The 22849-nt window shown below is 40.4% G+C and overlaps 1 protein-coding gene across 2 annotated transcripts in view; it reads right to left on the minus strand.

Annotated features, from left to right (window-relative positions):
• Nucleotides 1–22849, minus strand: part of FRY (furry homolog (Drosophila)) — a 272464-nt gene that overhangs the window by 53008 nt on the left and 196607 nt on the right. For both annotated transcript variants that reach the window (XM_011946910.1, XM_011946909.1), the window contains exons 37-47: nucleotides 21720–21870; nucleotides 21083–21186; nucleotides 20145–20330; nucleotides 17199–17397; nucleotides 14335–14456; nucleotides 10773–10960; nucleotides 9373–9467; nucleotides 7241–7848; nucleotides 5913–6010; nucleotides 5380–5550; nucleotides 1078–1218 (exon numbers count right to left, since the gene is read on the minus strand). In XM_011946910.1, coding sequence (XP_011802300.1) covers nucleotides 1078–1218; nucleotides 5380–5550; nucleotides 5913–6010; nucleotides 7241–7848; nucleotides 9373–9467; nucleotides 10773–10960; nucleotides 14335–14456; nucleotides 17199–17397; nucleotides 20145–20330; nucleotides 21083–21186; nucleotides 21720–21870 — 2063 coding nt within the window. The remainder of the gene's footprint in view (nucleotides 1–1077; nucleotides 1219–5379; nucleotides 5551–5912; nucleotides 6011–7240; nucleotides 7849–9372; nucleotides 9468–10772; nucleotides 10961–14334; nucleotides 14457–17198; nucleotides 17398–20144; nucleotides 20331–21082; nucleotides 21187–21719; nucleotides 21871–22849) is intronic.

Below are 22849 nucleotides of genomic sequence, written 5' to 3' on the forward strand. Positions count from 1 at the left end.
TCTTCTCAAGAGTACGGCTTTAAATAATCAATCTGCGCTGGACATGGTGGCTCACGCCTGTAATCCCAGCACTTCGGGAGACTGAGGTGGTGGATCACGAGGTCAGGAGTTCAAGACCAGCCTGGCCAATATGGTGAAACCCTGTCTCTGCTAAAAATACAAAAATTAGCCAGGCGTGGTGGCACACGCCTGTAGTCCCAGCTACTTGGGAGGTTGAGGCAGAAGGATTGCTTGAACCCGGGGGGCAGAGGTTGCAGTGAGCTGAGATTGTGCCACTGCACTCCAGCCTGGACAGAGCGAGACTCAGTTTCCAAAAAAAGAATCAATCTGTAGGTGTTTGGAAATGTCCAAGTATCCTGCCAGGATGGCTGCCTGGTACAATAAAATGAAGACACTGGCCTTGGATCCAAATACCAGCTCCAGCCTTTAGTAACTGAAATCTTGGGGGCCAGTCTCTTGGTTTTAAAAATATACATAAAGACTGTTTATTATGGAAATATTAAAATATACACAGAAAAAGAGAGACTAGTCTAATGAACTCCTTTGTACTCTTCATCAATTATTCACATTTTGTCATCTTGTTTTATTTATCCCCTCAAACAAACGTTTTTTGTTTGTCGAAGTATTTTCAAGTACATTTATGCAAGTTTCTTAACCACCCTTCAACTCTAAAGCGACAATTATAGCCTCTGAATAACCCTTCACATGTTGAGACACTGGACCTAGAACCTGGCACATGTGAAAGTTCCTACAGTTCCTTGTCCCCTCTCCTTCTCTGAAACGGGATGTAAAAACCAAGATTCTGACTCTCCCCTCCAATACTCAGCCTCTGGCCCCAAGAGGCGGAAATGTGCCTTTTGAAGGCACTGGCATGTGCTGGGGTCTTGTGCTCTCATTCTCTTCAGAATACTACTCAGGGTGTGGCCAGCTCCCACTCTTAATTGCCCTGGCTGCATCATGGATGTCAAGGAATCAATGAGTGGCTTGGTACCTGGACGGTTTTGTAGCCAAGCTACAGGAAAAGCCTCCGTCTTTTTGGAATGACTGGTTGCTTAGTGAAGTTATCCAAGTACTCACTTGCACGTATTTTTCAATTGTCTTTAGAACTTCCACGTTGAACTGTTTGACAGGAACAACAGAAAGGTCCATGTAGCTGAGCAGACTGTAGATCACCTGGAGCAGGGGCTGCTGCACGCTAGGGAGGCCCTTCTCCAGCAGCTGTGGGGGCAAAGTGCAGTTGGAGTCAGTCACACACCAGATCTCCGTATGGAAGGACCCGTGTTTTCCAACATATTTAGGATTGCACATTTCCTTTTTAATTTTTATTTTTTTAGGAGACAGGGTCTTGCTATGTTGCCCAGGCTAGTCTCAAACTCCTGGCCTCAAGAGATCCTCTTGCCTCAGCTCCCAAGTGTCTGGGATTATAGGCAAGCGCCACCACACCTGGCTTGATTGCACATTTCCTTAGGAGAGGAAATGAAATCCTAACTATGAAGAACTGAAGATATTATCAAAATAGTCTGTATCATGTGTGGAGGTGTGAATACGTAAGTATAAAATTTGTGCGATGAAATATTAAAAAACACCTCAAAAGGAAAGCATTAGACACCAATGATCAAAAATTACAAATTCAAATAAAAGATAAAATCTGTCAGTTATCAAACTGGCAAAGATTAGAAATTGATAATACTCAGAATTGATGGGGAGATAAAGAAATGGGTATTCTTACGTATCAGTGGCAATGTAAATTGGATAGATTGGCAAATGAGATCAAGAGCAATGAAGAGGTCCACAATCTTTTGACACAGTAGTTATACTTTTAGGAATGTTTCTCAAACCAGAGATAGATGTTAAGAGTTATGTATAAGATTTTACCATAGCATTATTTATAATGGCAAAAAACATACACAAAACAAGAAAGCTTTGTAAGCAATTCAAGTATTGAACACTAGGGAAATGGATATATAAGTTAACAGCAAACTGTATAATGAAACATCATGCAGTTAACAGAATGATATTTTTAAAGACAGTGGAGGATATCAGATAATATTAAGTGGGAAATGAAGGATACACGATGGTCTTTTTAATAGATGATGCCAATATTGATATGAATGTGTGTGTTATATAGAAATAACATTGGAAAGAAATTTAAAAATGTTGGTATTGTTTCTCCATAATTTTGAGTAATTTTTCTTTTCTTTTTAAAAACTTTCCTGCATCTTCCAAACTTTCTGTTATGAACATATACTGCTTTTATAATCATAAAAAAATCAATTATATTGTCCAAAAGGAAAGCAAAATAAGGAAAAAAATATATATGACAGACATCATGATAAAAGTTTACACATAAAAAGTTGATAGAGATGATCCAACTAAATGTTGAAATTCCACAATATTTTCGGAGTGGTTAAAACACGAGGAAAGAGCTGGGCGCGGTGGCTCACGCCCGTAATCCCAGCACTTTGGGAGGCTGGGGTGGGTGGATCACCTGAGGTGAGGAGTTCAAGACCAGCCTGACCAACATGGTGAAACCCAGTCTCTACTAAAAATACAAAAATTAGCTGAGTATAGTGGTGGGTGCCTGTAATCCCAGCTACTCGGGAGGGTGAGGCAGGAGACTTGCGTGAACCCAGGAAGCGGAAGTTGCAGTGAGCCAACGTTACACTGCTGCACTCCAGCCTCGGTGACAAGAGCAAGACTCTGTCTCAAAACAAAACAAAACAAAACAAAACACATGAGGAAATAATTATGCAAATCTATAATGTGGAAAAATGAATATCTTTACTAGAAAGAAAATACATAAAATAATTCAAAATTATTAATAAAAAGTATTAAATTAAAAAATGAATACATGGAATGACAAAATTTAGTGGGGCTACAGGAAAACAAGAATATTTATACATTGTTTATAGTATTACAAATGGGGGGATCTTTATGAAGACTAACTTCTCGAATACATTGAAGAACTAAATAACATACCCACAGTCCATGCCACAGGACTGAATAATTCGACTTCAGGAAATGTAGAGTCATTTGATATTATGTGATAAAATGATTTTGATAAAATCTATTATTATTTGATCAAATTTCAAATATCATTTGATAAAGGTCTACATAACAGGACTGTTTGTAATGGAAAAAATTATGAACATTAGCAACAAAAGGGAGATGGTTACACAAACTGTGTTACCTTAACCTGATAGACTTCCAGAGTTATTCAAAGCAACACTCTGTGAGCTACCCCAACACATAGAAATATACACACAAAGTTAATAATAAGTGAGCAGAGCAGGTTCCAGGGAATACCACAGTGACACAAAAATATATGTATGTGCATGGCCAAGATCTGAAAGAACGTGTAATTGAAACAGAAGTTCATATATATTATATACAGTGGGACCTTGGTGAAGTTCATAATACATTTTTTGGTGATAATTTTGTGATAAGGGCTGAATAGAACAAATTAGATAACCCATTTTTTTATGGGTAGTAAAATACACATAGCATACAATTAACCTTTTTAACCATTTTTACAAAAGTGTATCAATCTACTTTCCAGACTGCCAGAGTACACTGATAACACTTTTTGGTTGTTACAGAAGTACTTAGCTTGGCTAATATAATTTTCACAAATTCTTTCCATCTGTTTTCTCAAGTACATTCACATTATTATGCAACCGTCACCACTGTCTACCTCCAGAACTTGTTCATCATCCCAAACTGAAATTCTGTACCCGCAAAATAATAATTCTCCATTACTAACTGCCCCCAGTTCCTGGTAACCGCTATTCTACATTTTCTTTATAAATGTGCTTAAACTCTACCTCATATAAGCAGAATCATGTCATATTTGCCCTTTTGTCCTCTGGTCTTTTTCACTTAGCATAATGTCTTCAAGATTCACCCACATGGAAGCACGCATCAGAATTTCTTCCTGAATGATATTCCCTTGTATGTACATGCTACATACAATTTGCATTTTTGAAACTTCTTATGGTTAGTGAGCCAAACAAACATTACCTCCTTGCTGTAAACACTTCACCTTATTTTAAAGGAGGCAAGGTCTGACTTTGTAAGCAGAATAAATCAGTTCTCTCAGTACTACTTCTGTGCTGAGGTGTGTGTGTGCTTGCTTAGTTAACTCTTGCAGGGACAGGTATGACCAGGTGACTATTAAAATCAGCAGGGTGGTACTTAGAGGTTCCTTAAAATGTCAGAGACGTGGGTGTGGAAAGAGCAAGTGAATCCTGGGCCGCTGACAGTCTGAACACAGTTCACACATCGCTGATCTATATTGTAAGTCAAAATCCTGCAGGATCAACTATAAATGTTGATGGCTGGGACATCTCTCCTCTGCTAGGTGGATGCTTTCAGGCTTGTGGAGCCTTTGAGAAAATGGCTGATTTTTAACCTACCTGGCATCTGGATTGATCATAAAAATAAAAGAAAAACTAGGGTAGACTGTCCTCAACTCTTCTGAAAGGTGCTAGTGATAGCTATGAATGTGTATCACAGAAGAAAAAGCAACACTGAAAATGCTAAAACAAGGTAGCTGTTACCAGCCATTTGCCTTATAGATTTCATGACCTGGTGTGATAAACTTCTTGGGGACTGAAGATGCTAAATGGAATACATTTCATCTCTTCCCCCCCAATAGTCTATATATTTCTAGCACCAACATACACATAAGTCAGTGTAGGGTTTGTAATGAATATACTAGAAACACATTGGTATGATGACAAAGCACCATTCCAGTTTTAAAAACAAACATAAAAGGTGAGAATAAAGTTTATTTCAGAATGTATGCTTTGATAAATACATGAAACAACCATTAAACATATCAGGCCACAAGGTAACTCCTTAAATAAGATTTGAACACCCAGAGTAATTAGGATAAAATATTCTGATCTCTGCCATGTACTGACAGGTATTACCATAATCAACAGAAGGAGTTTAAGCTTTGGAGGCAGCTATATCTAGGTTTAAAGGCTGACTCTGCTGCTTTAAACTGTGAAAAATTATTTAACCTGGCTGAGTCTCAGATCTGTATGATAGTGTCTAATCATCACTGTGCTGTTGTGAGAGTTTAAAATGATTCCATTAGCATGTATTAGAATATTTAATAGGCACATGCTATATGGAAGTTAAGAGTATACTGAGTGTATTATCAATTCTATGCAAATAATTTACCCATGAAAGCTATAATAGATTTTATCTTTTATTTCAAAGCTTACCTCTGGCAGGGAATGGTGGTGGCCCATGCCTGTAATCCTAGCACTCTGGGAGACGAAGGCAGGAGGACTGCTTGAGCCCAAGAGTTGAGATCAGCCTGGGCAACATAATGAGACCCTGTCTCAAAAAAAAAAAAAAAAAGCTTACCTCTGCCAGGTAGGTAACCATATTCAAGGTAATGTCAGCATATGCTTCATGAAGGTATCGACAGACCACATTGACCCACGTGGCGCAGTCCCTTGTGTAGCTGTGCGTTTTATAAAGAGTCATGACATGTGCAAGATTTGAAAGTTTGGGGTTCTTCTCTTCTAAACAAACCTTTTAAAATAAGAAAATCAATTAGGAATAAAACAGCCCAATGAATAGGATGAAATGTTAGCCATTTTACTATAATCTCTGGCAGTCTGGAAAGTAGATGGATGTACTTTTTGGGTAATTACAGGAAGTACTTAGCTTGGCTAATATAATTTTCACAAATTCTTTCCACCTGCTTTCTCAAGAATGAAAGCAAGCAAGACAATTTGCATCAGTCACCCCTATATATCCATTACTGCGATATTAGTTAGTATTTCCAGTTTTTGAGAAAACCACTGCCTTCCCTGGGCCTTGTAATTTGTCTGACATTGGGGCTTCCTGAAGGGCTCTATGGATCTGCCTGAGTGTGGAACTGTAACTCGTACCTGAGCAATCCTTTCGGCTATATCCTTACAGAACTGATTGGGATTTTCAAAATGCTGAATCAGCTGGGGCAGGAGACACAAGACATTCAGTGGAAACCCTGGATTAGAGAAGATACAATGGAGATAGTTGAACATGGTATATTTTAGCTGTTAACAGTGGGAAGGCATGTTACAGACTTTTATACTGAGGTGATGCAAAAGCAGTTTTTGAGTCAGCTTAAACATGATCTAACACAAAATCTACGAAAAATGCACAACCACAATGGCACCAGTTACAAAGATGACACTGAAGTAGATCTGCAGTTTTAAGATGCAGTGATTATCCTGCACTGGAGTTTTGTGAATAAGGATGGCTGGCCCAGATTTTTTTTGGCACAGATTGAACTGAGCTGAAGTACTAGTTTGAAATTTTTATCAAAAAACATATTTTAAGAAAAACTGGTGTGAGAGGACATAGGTCAACCAATTTAAGTCTTAGTCATGTAATTGAAAAGACTCTTTAAAATAAGGAATGACTTAGTCCCTCTGTGTTAAGCTCTAGCTTCATGAAATGAATTCTGGGTCACATGCCATGGCATTAAAAATCTGGTTTGTTGGCCAGGCATAGTGGCTCACGCCTGTAATCCAAGGACTTTGGGAGGCTGAGGCGGGCAGCTCACAAGGTCAAGATATCGAGACCATCCTGGCTGACATGGTGAAACCCCGTCTCTACTAAAAAAATAAAAATTAGCTGGGCGTGGTGGTGTACACCTGTAATCCCACCACTCGGGAGGCTGAGACAGGAGAATTGCTTGAACCTGGGAGACAGAGGTTGCAGTGAGCCGAGACTGCGCCACTGAACTCCAGCCTGGCAATAAAGCAAGACTCCATCTCAAAATAAATAAATAAATAAATAAATAAATAAATAATCTGGTTTGTTGATTTGGGTTAATTCAAAACAAGAGGAAACCGAGAGAATTTCCAAGAAGAGCAGAAAAGCAAAGAAAAAATAAAAGATTTAGGAGTTAAGAAAAAATTTTTTTTTCCTGTACAAGAGCAATGGAATAAACTAACAGCACCTGCAGTTTGATCTGGAAAGCATACAGGAATCGCTAATATCTTATAAATAATTTTGGCCCCTTTTATGCTATTGCCTTAAAAATATTTTCTATAATACAGATCATTGAGATTTACATTACATAGAATTTTAAAAGAAAAAATACACTACTCCCAAGGAACCATTTTGAAGCAGAATTGTTAAAAGCAGTAAGTTCATATTATCTTATTGTACCAAATGACGAACACAACCACCATCAGAATTGAGACAGGGTGAACGAGGCTGGCTTTACCAATAGCATGGGATGCATCCACCATGGATATCTTGGACACTGGTGTCAGCAGACTGAAGAGCTGCAGGGTCAGGTCTGTGGTGGTGAGGGATGTGAATCCTTTCAGCAGCAGCTGCTGCAGCCCGGAGAAGTCGGCCCACTTGAGCTGTGCCTGGAGTTTCTCAAGCTTTTCTCGGTTCTCAGTCTTATCAAGTGGCATATGTGCCAGTAGTCTGCTTAACAGCCTTAGGGCCATTAAGTATTCAAACTCAAAATCAGACTCCATCAAGGCCACTGTGACCCAGAAGATGGTGGCCAGCAGGTTGGTGGGATGGTTTATGTGGGATGGGTCCGTGAGACTGTCCTTCAAGGAGGATGAGCTTCTGGTTTTTGAGGAGAGGCCTTGTTGGGTACAAGCCTGAATTCTGTCCAGTGTGGCACTTCGAGGTGGGTCAGAGGATCGGTCAATGACACCAAACTTTTTGGGCACAGAGAAGCTTCGCTGATGCCGGCTCCGTTCTGCAGTTGCAGTGTTGCCGCTGGTGGTTCCAGGGTTAACATTTAGTTGTCCCGTGCTCTTTCTGCTTGCTGTTAGTTTACTGCTGGAGCTTAAATCTGGTGAGGAAGAACTGGGTATAAAAAGAAATAAGTTTAATAGGATGCCAACATGTGTCATGAAAAGCCAGTTGTTTCAAGTCCACTGAGAAACACTGCAGGAGTGAAATAATTATTTAGAAATGCCACTTTCTATTCATTTATTTTTCCTTATCCTTAAACCTTTAAAAAACAAAACAAGAGAAACCCTCGTCAACAAAACAAAAAGCCCAATACTGACTGCTACTTATTGAAAATGTAAAGAAATCAATAATTGGCCTTAAAGTTTACTGATATTTCATTTCTTTTTGCTCGAATTTGGGTAGGAGTAATTATAAAATGTACCTGATAGGTATAAGCTTCAATATTCTGTTAATTAACTGCTAAGGAGAACAGAAATGGAAATTATGCTATCCAGAAAGAAGCTGGTAATGTTCATGTCAAAGGAAATTTTTTGGTACTTACCAAAATTTATGAAAAATGATTTCTAAGTCTATGCTGAAAAGGTAAAACTCTTTGTCAACATTCTTGCTATATTTTTACTGATTTAGATAAATCTTTATGTTCATATATATAAATATGTGTGATGTTTGTAACTATACTAAAATTATCCATAAAAAAATGCTCAACTTAAAAATGAAACAAGGCCCAATGGGATACAAGGTAACATTACCGACTCAATTTCAAGCAAGAGGAGCTCAATTACACACACAGAATATAGAGTCATAAATAATTTGAAATGAGTTATTTATTTATTTTTTTGAGACGGAGTCTTGCTCTGTGGCCCAGGCTGGAGTGCAGTGGCCCGATCTCAGCTCACTGCAAGCTCCGCCTCCCGGGTTCACGCCATTCTCCTGCCTCAGCCTCCGGCGTAGCTGAGACTACAGGCGCCTGCCACCTCGCCAGGCTAGTTTTTTTGTATTTTTTTAGTAGAGACGGGGTTTCACCGTGTTAGCCAGGATGGTCTCGATCTCCTGACCTCGTGATCCGCCCATCTCGGCCTCCCAAAGTGCTGGGATTACAGGCTTGAGCCACCGCGCCTGGCCTGAAATGAGTTATTAAACATTGGCAGGAGCACAAAAGAAGATATTAAGGTAGGAATTTCTTCGAGTGAAGTCAACATTTATTCCAACTGTTTTTATGGCAACTGTTCAAAAGCTTTGTATATATTTATTTAAAAATAATGTTTAGCTTTTGCTTTTCTTTACCAATGTAATAAATAGGATAATTATTACATAAATTTGGAAAAATACTTAGACAAAAAATAAATGGAAAATTATTAATATTTTATCATTTAGAGATAACACTTGGTATCTATCTTCCTGATGTTTTAAAATACTTATATAATGCATGTATGTGTGTGTGTGTGTGTGTGTGTGTGTGTGTGTGTGTATTATGACTTCTTTTTTAACTTAAGAAAGTATTACACATACTTTTTCAGGTCATAAATATACTTCAAAAACTAATTTTTTTCTTTGTACTTTGGCTAAAGTCCAGCATCTCCCAAATACTCCAGTACAGTATACTTGATGTTAAAACATCATTAAGCTGATCCTCACCGGGACAATACAGTTAGGAGGTCGCTGTTCTTCAAGCAGTCAGACAAGTTATCCACAGCCGCCTCCAAGGTAAGGAGCGCTTCCATTACATAACCCTGCCAAACATGCAAAGATAGCATTTTGTATTGCTTGTAACCATTGTTATCTTCCTGAAGAGAAATTTAATTAATGTACACTTTATTCCAATAATGTTATTGCTGCTTTAATTTATGAAGTCTAAAATAAGCTTTAAGGGCCACTTAGGAAATTCAGATGGCTTAGGAGTTAGCGGATAATCATAAAAATTTATTTCCCTATGTCTAAGAGCCTCAACAGATCACTTTCATTTGAAATCCAGCACCGAGGGGGGCAAGCATGGCCCTCTGCTGAGGGGAGAGGGGGCATCTGAAATGCAGTGTGGCAATGTTTGAAAGCCACAGATCAAGAGGAGAGGTACAGGAAGAGCTGCCTCTGTGGTGTTTTAAATAGCACCTCTGATGGCCGAAAGAAGGAAGCAGGTAGTATCTGTAGGTGTGCAGGCTTCCTCAGAGGCACAAACATTTCTTTTTTTCCTTTTTTTTTTGAGATGCAGCCTTACTTCCATTGCCATGGCACCATTTGGCTCACTGCAACCCCTGCCTCCTGGGTTCAACTGATTCTCCCGCCTCAGCCTCCTGAGTAGCTTGGATTATAGGTGTGTGCCCTCACGCCGAGCTAATTTTTGTGTTTTTAGTGGAGATGGGGTTTCACCCTGTTGGCCAGCCTGATCTTGAACTCCTGGCCTCAAGGGATCTGCCTGCCTTGGCCTCCCAAAGTGCTGGAATTATAGGCATGAGCCACCGCCCAGCCAGGAATATTTCTGAAGGGAAAGAAGGACTTGGCCGGAGCCACAGAGCTTGTAATGCCAGAGGCTCTCAACCTGTTCAGCGCTTCCCAATCTCTGGGCTCTACCTCGAGGGCCTCTTTGTGGCAGTCACTCTCCATTCCTTCTTCAGCTCTTCTCAGTCTACTGGAGACTAACCATACAGAGAGAGGTAGTGCTTTGCACAGATACAGTGGAGGTCCCTGCTCTGGGCAGGGACACTGTATAACTGCATCTTAGGTTGGCAGCCAGAAACCCCAAACTACACAAAATAATCTCCTGGCCGCCTGCCAAATAAAACCAACCACAAAAACAAGGAAGAAGCCACCAGAGGATTTCCAGTTGTTGGCATATAGAAAAGAGATAATATTCACTGAATTTCTAGAACAAGGCTCCTTGGAATAATTTTTGTAAACATAAAAGTCAACCTCTAAAATACATTGTACATGTCCAGATGGCTGGAATAATTGTTGAGAGAAGAAAGGCTCAAAAAAAGTTTACACCTCCTCGAGACAAGAGAGCTCATCCTTCATGAGCTCAGTGGTCTTCCCTTCCATACCTGAATCTCATCTCCGTGTTCTCCGATCACCTCCACCAATCTTGAGAGAAGGTCAGATAAGGCATGTGCTGACAGAGGTTGCTTGAGGGCCCGGAATATCTGGAAGGACCGACCAGCATAGTGCCTTGAAGAGCTTGCGAGGGCTGTCTGCAATGCAACTTCACTCAACTGGTGCTCCAGATGGAAGCCTAGGGCAAAAAGAGTCACCGAATGGGTTGGTCTCTACTCCACATGCTCTGAGGAATCAAAGTTACCTGTAAGTTTAAAACAAGCTAACAGCACAGGACTACCTTGTAGTGGTACTTATTTATAAGTCAACCATTTTTTTTTCTTCTTTTGAGACAGGGTCTCACTCTGTTGCCTAGGCTGGAGTGCAGTGCCATGATCACAGCTCAATGCAGCCTCTACCTCCTGGGCTCAAGTGATCCTCCCACCTCAGCCTCCCAAGCAGCTGGGACTGTAGGCATGTGCCACCATGCCTGGATAGTTTTCTGTATTTTTTGTAGTGACGGGATCTCACAATGTTGCCAAGGCTGGTCTTGAACTCCTGGGCTCAAGTGATCTGCCTGCTTTGCCTTCCTAAAGTGCTCGGATTACAGGCACGAGCCATCACGTCAAGCTTTTTTTTTTTTTTTTTTTTAAAAAAAACAGGGTCTTTGTTTGTTGCCCAGGTTGGTCTTGAACTCCTGGGCTCAAGGAATCCTCCTGCCTCAGCCTACTGAGTCGCTGGGATTACAGGTGTGTGCCACTGCACCCACCTCATTTTAAAATAAAAACAAATTCTGAATAAATCTTAGGGAGGTATAGTGTAGTAGAAAAAGGCTTTGGAACAAGATGGTCCTGGTAATGAATTAGGGGCTTTCTAACTCTGGGAAAGGAATTTGTTCTCCATGAACCTGTTTCCTTATCTTTAACTTGTCTCATACAGTTGTTGTGAAAATTAAACAACTTACAAAGTGCCTAGTACAATGTCTGAAACATAACATAGGTTCACAAATGTATTATTATTTATTATTCTGCTATTTTCATATATTATTCTTCTATACTACTTTTTTGCATAGAATACTCCTTTTTTTGTAAGTTTGTTAGAGTAGAGGAAATTTCAGAATAGAGGAAAGCTGTTAGTGGATCTATTCAACTCAAAACACAACTAAGGTCTGTGCCAAAGTCTTTGCTTTACTGATATGCAGATATTGAAGTGTAGATACTGTGAAGAAGGCAGCCATAATTTAAACTTTCACCTGAATATTTGTTTTTCCAATTGTACAAAGGTAATCTCAGTAATCAGAAAATCATTTGATCAGATGGGAATGAGAATGTAAGATAAAGCTCATGACTGAATTCCAGGTCATTAAATTATATACTTGCTGTGCCTCTCTGCAGGGAGAAAAGCAGACTACAAGGGTAGAAGGACTGAAAGAAAACAGAGGCCTAGGCTGTCTCTATGACACAGAGGTTCTGCAGCACATTTGGCTGCTACATGAAAGTGGGCCAGAAGGGATAATTCAATGTCATTGTTCTTAGCTGCAGCTTGGTTTCTTGACCCTAGGGACAAACAGATTATACAAGAAAATGTACCTGCAGAGAAAACAGAGGGCCCTGGAAAACTGACTTTGGACACATTCAGGGTAGTAAACATAGGATTAAACCCATGTAGGCAGTTCGTATCTTATGAATGATGCTTCAAAAAAGCTTTTTATGTCTTTGTTTATCGAAGTAAAGGTTTGTTTACTTAGCCTATTTTATGTGTGGAGGTTAGGTACCCTGGCAAATGACAAATGTGACTCAAATGGGCACATGCTTATTTAAATCACAACGAACCTGACGGCTAGAACTGTACTAGTAGGACTTCAGACTCCACCTTCACCACAACAGTGTCCTCTGAGAAAAGGAAAAGGTTTCTTTTTCTTTCCAGCCACACAGTGAATCTACACTTCCCAGTCTTCCTTGCAGTTAGGTGTGCCCAGGTGCCCGAGTTCCAGCCCATGGAATGTGGAGAAAAAACCCACTGGATACCCCATTTAAGACTGGGGCATCAACTCATCCTGAGGAATCCTCTTCTCACTCTCTCTTCTTCCACCTGCTGGCTGGATGCAGAGGGCCCAGCAGAAGCCTCAGCCTAGAGGGTGGAACAGCCTCAGGCTGGAGGGTCCCTGAAGCACCTAGTGGAAGGCCACCTGCCAAACACTTCACTGAACTCTTACAGAACCCAGGAATAACCTTCTGTTGTGTTAAGCCTCTGAGCTCTAGGGGCTGTTTGTTACAGCAGCTATGCTGCCCTGACTGACACAAGTGTTTCCAGGAACACTTTGTGCATGTATAGAGAAAACAGGCCAAAAGTGGGAATGTACAAGGAAATCAGAATCAGTAAAAATTGATCGAGATGCAAAAAGACTTAGACTTTATGCAGCCTGAAGTACTCTCCAAGAATTCAGTATAAGGCATTTATATATTTTCTCATTTTTATTATTTTCATTCAATCAAAGATTTTAGATTAATTAATGGTTTACATAAAAATAGTAAATTTCTTCCTTTGGGCTGTGTTCAATGATTAATAGGCTTTTGAGGTCTTAATATTTTAAACAAATTCCAAAGGGGAAACTGAAAACTAGAAATGGAAGTCTATTCCTGGAATGACTCTCCCATTTCAGTCTGTCAGTATCTTTTGTTTTTTAGTAAGTGTCCTCTGATAATGAAAAGATATGTGGCTGATCCAAAATGTTTCAAACTGGGAAATGTGCTAATTATCAGAGCAGCTGGAAAAGCCAGGTAGCTGGATTTAATATCTCCAGTCTGGTGTGAGGAAAAAAAGGTAGAGATGGTTTTACAGCATGTTGAGGAACCAGATTTAAGTTTCACACACAAATCAGCCCAGGCCAACTTGGATCTGAAGGAATTCAGCAGAAGGCAAACAGTTAAGTATCATGATGCTATGACAATTTAAATAGGATTTACACTGTATTTAGAATATTGAATAGTCATTTGCACAGGAATTGTTAGCAAACACTTTCAAAGCCAAAAACATTTTATCACAATTTTTTTTTAAATAAACAGTTTGACCATTCAAGCAGCCATTTAACCAGACTATTTTTCATCATTGAGACTGATGAGAGTCAATTAATGAGATTTATTCCTCATAGCCTTCTTTAAAGAAAATGTTATAGACACAGTTTAATTCTAGTAAGGTAAATAAAAGAAGTAGAACAAGTATGTTAGAAAAATTAGTTGATAGGCTGGGCGCGGTGGCTCAAGCCTGTAATCCCAGCACTTTGGGAGGCCGAGACGGGCGGATCACTTAAGCCCAGAAGTTCAAGACCAGCCTAGGCAACATTGCTACAAAAAAAAGAAAAATTAGTTGATATAGGATAATGCAAATATACATGGCATTAAATACCACGCAGTTAGGAAGCATCCGAACAAGCTTCAGAGCTCCCCTGTGAATATGCTCGTGCTATGGATGTGGAGTGCAGGACCGTTCTAAGGCGCTGTAATCCTCATATAGAGACAGTGTCCATTACAGAACAACGCTGAAAGAGGGATCTGTGCAAATAAGATGAAGTACCTGATTTGGAATCTTTAAATACAGATACAACGTGACGTAGAAAATTAGTGAGCTGTTCAGCACTCTTTGAATTTTGATTTTTAGGTGTGATGTCTTCATGGCACCAAAGTGGACCAAATGCCCTTAAACAAAACACACAAAATGTCAAAAATATAACTGTCATTTTGCATTTTTAAAACTGTACATACAATCCTGACTCCAAGCGTATAACATATTTAAATTTTTTTGCAATCTATGCATCTGACAAAGGTCTAATCCCAGCATCTATAAGGAACTTAAATTTACAAGAAAAAAACAAAAAACCCTGTTAAAAAGTGGGCAATGGACGTGAACAGATACTTCTCAAAAGAAGACATACATGCAGCCAACAATCACATAAAAAAAGCTCAACATCACTGATCATTAGAGAAATGCAAATCAAAACCACAGTGAGATACCATTTCACACCAGTCAGAATGGCGATTATTAAAAAGTCAAAAAATAATAGAGGTTGGCAAGGTTGTGGAGAAAAAGGAAGGCTTTTACACTGTTGGTGTGAGTATAAATTAGTTCAACCACTGTGGAAGACATTGTGGCGATTCTTCAAAGACCCAGAGACAGAAATACCATTTGACCCAGCAATTCCATTACTGGGTATATACCCAAAGGAATATACATTGTTCTATTATAAAGACACATGCATGCATATGTTCATGGTAGCACTATTCCCAATAGCAAAGACATGGAATCAACCCAAATGCCCATCAATGATAGACTGGATAAAGAAAATGTGGTACATATACACCACGGAATACTGTGCCACCATAAAAAGGTATAAGATTGTATCCTTTGCAGGGTCATGGATGGAGCTGGAGGCTATCATCCTTAGCAAACTAACGCAGGAACAGAAAACCAAATACCACAAGATCTCACTTGTAAGTGCGAGCCGAATGATGAGAACACACGGACACACTGGGGGGAATAACACACACTGGGGCCTACAGGAGGGCGGAGGGTAGGAGAGAGAGGACGGGGAAAAACAACGAATGGATACTGGGCTTAACACCTGGCTGATGAAATAGCCTGTACAACAAACCCCCTCGACACACGTTTACCTATGTAGCAAACCTGCACACCCTGCACATGCACCCTTGAACTTAAAATGTAAGTTAAAAAATATTTTAAACAATTTTATGAATTATTTTGGAAGTACATTTCAGTCTTGAAAACCTTATCAGCATACTCAAAGCACATCTAATGTATGGAGTCATTTTGAAATGTTTTAAATTAACTCCATTTACAAAATTAAAACCTCCCAATTCACCAGAACAGTGCTTGGCATATCCTAAGTGCTACATGTTTGTTTAAGTAAAGTGATATCAAATGTTAAGTGAAATAAAGGTTTAGACATGGACTCAATTTTCACATTTGCATAGGTAAGGTTTTTATCAGGATCCCATCAAGTTGCAAATACCATACAATCAAACTGAAGACACGGCCTCTGTTGTCTACTTGGTTTTCAACAGTAAGAATGGAATGGAGCCAGATAGGAGAATTTCAGAGAAGAGTTATTCCAAACACGTGGTACTGACAGCTGGTGAGTGGTGACAATACTTTTCCTTTGCACAAATCATTCAGGTCTCTGCAGTACCCTGCATGATCAGGCATACTGTCAAGTAGGCACCATCAGCTCCTGTCCTAAGCTTCCTGCACATTAAATTCCACATTAAGTTGAGAGCTGCACAAAACAACCTGAATCGTGAATTGTGGAAAGAAAATACTCTTTTTTATTGTTTGCATTAATTGATGCATTAGTTGAAGAAAGCAAGATCACATGAGGTATTAGATAACATATACACAGACTAGATTTCCGGGACTTAACTCACTGAGAAAGGGGAGCACGCCACCCAGTCACAGGTAAGCATGCTTTACACAACTACCAGACCGTAGGGTGTTAGAAATCCTGGAGCCTTACAAGCTAAATGGTTAATGAGAAGAACCAGAAGACCTGACCAGGACCACTTGCAGTTTTTCTTGGTTTTGATTTATTAGTTTGACTCCTTTCCTATTATGCTTCCTATTGTTTCTGGTTTTTTTTTTTTTTTTTTTTGAGACGGAGTTTGGCTGTGTTGCCCAGGCTGGAGTGCAGTGGCCGGATCTCAGCTCACTGCAAGCTCCGGCTCCTGGGTTCACGCCATTCTCCTGCCTCAGCCTCCCGAGTAGCTGGGATTACAGGCGCCCGCCACCTCGCCCGGCTAGTTTTTTGTATTTTTTGGTAGAGACAGGGTTTCACCATGTTAGCCAGGATGGTCTCGATCTGCTGACCTCGTGATCCGCCCGTCTCGGCCTCCCAAAGTGCTGGGATTACAGGCTTGAGCCACCGCGCCCGGCCCTTATTGTTTCTGGTTTCTGACTGCCTTTTACAAATGACTCTTTGGACCAGATGAATACACAATGGTCCCCTTGGCAGCTGCTTCTGGGTTGACCACAGCTAATATCCTCGGTTTCCAGAGTGATGTTCTTTGCCAAGTCTCAGAACTACTAACCCCTGGCAGCTCTGATAGATGACTAAAGGCATGCTCACCATGGGGCACTACCATCTCCTGCCTCCATCTGCTGCATCACCATTATCCACAAAATCCCCTTGCCCATCAACTGTCACATCAGTGGGATCCTAGAAACTTCTACCAACGTCTGCCTTTCACAAATTGTATTCTTTGTATCTCTGTGTCTGTTCACACAGACTCCAGCAGTTGCAATTGAGAAGAGAAACAGGACTTCTGTTAGAACCCCAGGATCACTATTCCATCTGTGTGGCTTAAAGCGTTGGCAATTTTCCAAAAGACCAACCTGCAAACAGCCGCGGACTCCTAACCCCTTATTACCTGGTCGTCAGAAACTCAATGAGCTTGTTTGCCTTCTCATCTGTTTCAGCAGCTGTGTCCACGTCTTCTACCTCCTGGGTCATCTGTGGGAGGTTTCCACTGCTGCCTCCCAGACTGATGCTGGAGGAGGTGGAGCTGGAGCTAAGCCCTGAGTCGGGCACCGGGGATGACTGGTCCTCTCTCAGGAAGTCAAAGCCACCTGGTGGGAGAAGAAGGTCAAGGAGGGATGTACTAGGCAGTGTGCTTGTCAGCATGCTTAATGAGGTCCACAGAGGAGGGCAGAGAAGTGTGGAGTTATTTAAATTCTGGGGAGAAAATGGTTGCTTTTGGCTGTGGCTATGATTAAATGAGACTGACAGTTTTTCTTTTTTTAGGAAATTAGTTGCACTGCTGTGTAAATGAGTGTGTCTTTGGGACTCGGACGTGATCTGCTGCTTTCTACTCTGCTGTTTTGGTTGATACTTTCTATAAAAGAAAGGTTATGTGTGTGTGTTTGTATGCATGTATGGACCAGGCAAATGACCAATTCAACTATAACAGATCATCTACTGAGTGCTCTTAATAAATTATTCCCGGGTATTAGTCTACTTAAACATGTGAAATGGGCTGGGCACGGTGGCTCACATCTGTAATCCCCGCACTGTGGGAGGCCGAGGCGGGTGGATCACGAGGTCAGGAGATCGAGACGATCCTGGCTAACCTGGTGAAACCCTGTCACTACTAAAAATACAAAAATTAGCCTGGCATGGTGGCGGGTGCCTGTGGTCCCAGCTGCTTGGGAGGTTGAAGCAGGAGAATGGCATGAACCTGAGGCGGTGGAGCTTGCAGTGAGCCGGGATCATGCCACTGCACTCCAGCCCGGGCGACAGAGCGAGACTCCATATTGGGAAAAAAAAAAAAAAACATGTGAAATGATACCCTGTTTGAGGATACCAGCCACTTAATGGCTGGTTACTTATACATAATGTTTTTGAGTAAATGTGCCCAGAAGCTTTAGTACTGTGTATATAATGATATATTTTAATAGAATATATATTATAGTATTCAAAGAAATAGGGCATAAGCAAATACTGTTTCTTTGTTACATACTTGGTTGACATTCTACACCTCTGGATAGGCTGTGGGTTTGAAAATGTATATGTGCAACTATCCCTTTTCCCCTATTTAATAATCATAAAAAGTATGTAGTGCTGGTGTGTGTCTGATAGATAAACTGAATTAGAGGTGAGGAGTCCTGGGTTTGAATAACATTTCTGTCATTTATAGAGTAGCCTCAGGGAATTTATGTAATTCTTTGTATCTCAGTGTCCTATTATAATAAAGTTAAGACAATAATTTCTGTCACACACATTTTTAGTATGTATTTGAAAGCAACTATAGTTGAAACTAGGTGCTTAATAAATGTTTATTAAAAAAAGAACATTTCCCATATTCTTTGTACACCTATTCCCTGTGTCCTGTAGAACCAGTCACTTTAGCTATCTACTGTTTGTCTTGCCTATGAATATTGTATGCGTTTTTGGTAAATCTTCACTTTAAATCATTTTGTACCACATCGATAGTATAATAAATGCAAAACTGATGTACACAGAGATACACAACTTATCAGATACCACAATTTTCTCTACCTAACATTTGAAAAAATTATATTCTTATCCTCAGGACTTAGAGCAGCTAGAACTCTTCATTTTAATTAAACATCTACAGCAAAGGGAGTTTTGTGTTTCTAAGAGGCTATTGATAGGTTATTTTCAATTAAGTGTAGATAATGATGATTTCATATTTGTTTTCCAAAGAACTATGTTAACATCTATTAGAAGCCAATACAGTGGTGGGCACAAGTGATAGATAAAAGGTACACCCTTTTCACAGTAATGTAGAAAGCACACAGTGACATGTGAAAAGTCGCACCACAGCTAGTGCCAATGCAATATGTAAAATAAACAGGCTAAAAAAAATTAGCCAGGCGCGGTGGCTCACGCCTGTAATCCCAGCACTTTGGGAGGCCGAGGCGGGCGGATCATGAGGTCAGGAGATCAAGACCATCCTGGCTAACACAGTGAAACCCCGTCTCTACTAAAATTAGAAAAAATTAGCCGGGTGTGGTGGCGGGTGCCTGTAGTCCCAGCTACTGAGGAGGCTGAGGCAGGAAAATGGCGTGAACCCGGGAGGGGGAGGTTGCAGTGAGCCGAGATCGCGCCACTGCACTCCAGCCTGGGGAACAAAGACTCCGTCTCAAAAAAAAAAAAAAAAAAAAAGTTAGTCCCTGAACTCTGTTAGTTGGTAATCTTCATCATCATTTTAAGGTATTTTAAATGTTCTGGTTCTAAATGAAAACCACTATTACCTGTTGGGATAAAGTTTTCATGAATGGCTTGACATGGTAGAGTAATTTCTTTGACTCAGCTAATGCTATCTGTTCCTATTTCTAAGGAGAATTTTTTTTGGTTTCAAAACAGCAATGGTTTTTAACAGGCTCCCACTAATGGTGTCTTCAAGGAAAAGGTCAGTCATTCAATAAAGTGAAAATTCCTTTATGGGCACTAGAAGACACACAAGTGATATATCCGGCACCCTGGCTGTGACCTGCTCTCAGGCAGCAGCAATGGTCACTGTTTTGTGCGTTCTCACCCTTCGGTGTTCTACACTGCTGCTCCTGGCCAATGGGCACTTACACTTCCAATGCATCAGGAGGAACGTATTCAATGAGGGCAGGAATCATAGATATAACCAGGAAAAATATATTTTAAATATTCAATAATAAAGCTTTTGAGAGACAAGTTCACATCAAGTGAAATGGTGTGTATTTATTGTACTGTTGACTTATCACGTGGAAAGTTGGAGGTCATAGCATGAGAAGTTAACTTGGGCTCTACTGGCACCTGCAGTTAGTTATCTCTGCATCTGTAACTGTCCTAGGCTCTCTACCAGTCGTTCTCTTGTTACCTGTATAGAGATATTCAGGTTGGTAAGCTGGCTGCACAGTTAGAGTCTTAGCTTCACCCATCTCTCGGGTCTGCAGGAGCACAGAAGCAATGGAATGGAAATTGCTGTTGCAAGAGAGGGCAATCAAGAGGTGAAGAAGCAGTTTTTTGCTGTGTTCAAAGACTTCAGGCCGGTAGTGGTCTAAACCTGGAACAAAACAGTAGAATCTCAGTATAAACAAACGTTAAGCTCGTTTAGATTCCAGGGATAGTAAAGATTCCAGGATACTCAGGAGGAACATGTTAAAAGAATGTTTAGTTTTCTTTGTTATTGTTTGTGTTACCAACATACAGAAGTTGGGCTTAGGAAAAATAAAATGCTTTATTTCTTAATTAAAATGTTCTCATAAAATGCTGATAGATGAACTTTTCTTGACCTCTCTGTAGCATTTGATGTGGTTAGCATTCCTTCTTCTTGAGATGTTCTCTTCCTTGGATATCCCTGTTACTGAAAGATTCTAATTTTATTAGTCTCTTTCTAACTGAATTTCTGAGTTTCCCTGGCTGGTTCCTCTTCCCATTTTTGCTCTACAAAGCTCAGGGCTTGGCCCACTCTGTCCTATATCCTTTCTTTTTATACGCTGACTATGCCTCATAGCTTAAAATTTACCACTTCAGCCAAAGACTCTCAAAAAGGCCCAACTTATTTTGGATATCTTTGTAGATGTGGCACTAGTGAGATACCACTATATTTACACGGTAGAAATAGAGCAATTTCAAACAGTGACCAAGTAGCTGACATTTCAGAGCAGATGTCACAAAAGGGCAATGAAAAATGGTGGAGATCAAATATTCCCGAAATGAGTCAAACAGGATGTCAATGTGAAAGGAAATCTCTATGGATTACTTCTGTATAATTTTAACCCGATTGGCTAGAATGCCTTTTAGATCCAGTCTTACCTAAGAAGACAGCATGAAGTAATAATGGTAGATGAAGCGCCCAATCTTCTCGTACACTGTGATCCACCACCATCTCAGTCATAAAAATTACAGCAATATTGCACCTAATCAATGAAATAATGAAATTAATGCAACTTCTGAAGGGGATGGAAATACCAGTAGATCATTAAGTTACAGTTCAATATAACTTTTAACTGTTTTTAAAACATTATATGAGGCTCTTATTCCAGGGAAATAGAGTTTAACTTGTAACACAGCATAGCGCTCCACAGCAAGAAGAAACACTGGTTGAGCTAATCACACTAGTCACTAGGTAATAAGAGCTAAGAGATGAAGAGAAATCACAGACAAGGTCCCTGTCATCAAATTGCTTACAGTCTAAAAAGCATCACAGAATGCATGTCCATATCCAGATTACATCAAGGAGAAATTCAAAGGTCAGAGGCAGCTTTGAATGTTGATTAATATTTGACCAAACTCTGCTAATATGCTGGAAGCTGGCAGTCAAATCAGGCAGGATCCCACTGATTGATAAGATCATTTAATGTGGTGGGACCTGGACCAGGTTTTTCTCTTGTCATAAGTAGAAAAGTCCAGTCAAAGCTAAGGTCTCCTTCTCCCCACACATGCTGCTCACCTATGGAGTGGCCCCCGGGGAGTGATGGTCTCCGGGAGGTAGTCAACCAGCGGGGCCCAGCATCCTCCTGTACAAGGCATCGGTAAGGGCTGTGGCTGCTTGGTCTCTGTAATAGTCAGCAACCAGCCCGTGTAGGGAGAAATTGGATCATCTGCAGGGTGAGAAAGACAACTATGCTTTATTTTCAGGGAGAGGAGACTTGTTTTCTCTACTTGATGTTTTCAGAATAAATTTTATAAATGTATGCTTGTAAAAATAACTTTATTTTTCATTTTTAAATTTTTTTTTAGGGACAGGGTCTCGCTGGCACCTAGGCTGGAGTGCATTGGATCAATCAAAACTCACTGCAGGGCTGGTTACAGTGGCTCACGCCTGTAATCCCAGCACATTGGGAGGCTGAGGTGGGTGGATCACCTGAGGTCTGGAGTTGGAAACCAGCCTGGCCAACACGGCAAAACCCCATCTCTACTAAAAATACACACACACACACAAAATAGCCCGGCATGATGGCACGTGCCTGTAAGCCCAGTTAATTGGGAGGATGAGGCAGAAGAATCGCTTGAACCTGGGAGGTGGAGGCTGCAGTGAGCCGAGGTCGTGCCACTGCACTCAGTCTAGGCGACAGAGTGAGATTCTGTTTGAAAAACAAAAACAAAAACAAATCTCACTGCAGTTTCAAATTCTAGGGCTCAAGAGATCCTTCTGTCTTAGCCTTCCAAGCAGCTAGGACTACAGGCATGTGCCACCACACCCGGCTAATTAAAAATTTATTATTTTTTTAAATAGATGGGGTCTCAACATGTTGCTCACACTGGTCTCAAACTCCTGGACTCAAGTGATCTTCCCACCTTGGCCTCCCAAAATTTTGGAATTACAGGTGTGAGTGCCTGGCCAGAAACAACTTTCTAATGATTTCATTCGGTGAGTATGAATTACATGATCAAATGGGTTAGAATTACTTGTTTGGGTAACTACTTGAATAGTTATTACTTGGTAACTAATTTATAGTTATTCATTATAAAGCAAAGCAGAATACAGATATACAAAAAGAAAAACATTAAATCATGTTGAATTCCCATCTCTATGAAAACTTACTCTTCCTCCAGTCTTCCTCATCTCAATAAAGCACA

This window comes from Colobus angolensis, unplaced genomic scaffold (assembly GCF_000951035.1).
Source record: "Colobus angolensis palliatus isolate OR3802 unplaced genomic scaffold, Cang.pa_1.0 Scaffold255, whole genome shotgun sequence".
Lineage (NCBI taxonomy): Eukaryota > Metazoa > Chordata > Mammalia > Primates > Cercopithecidae > Colobus > Colobus angolensis.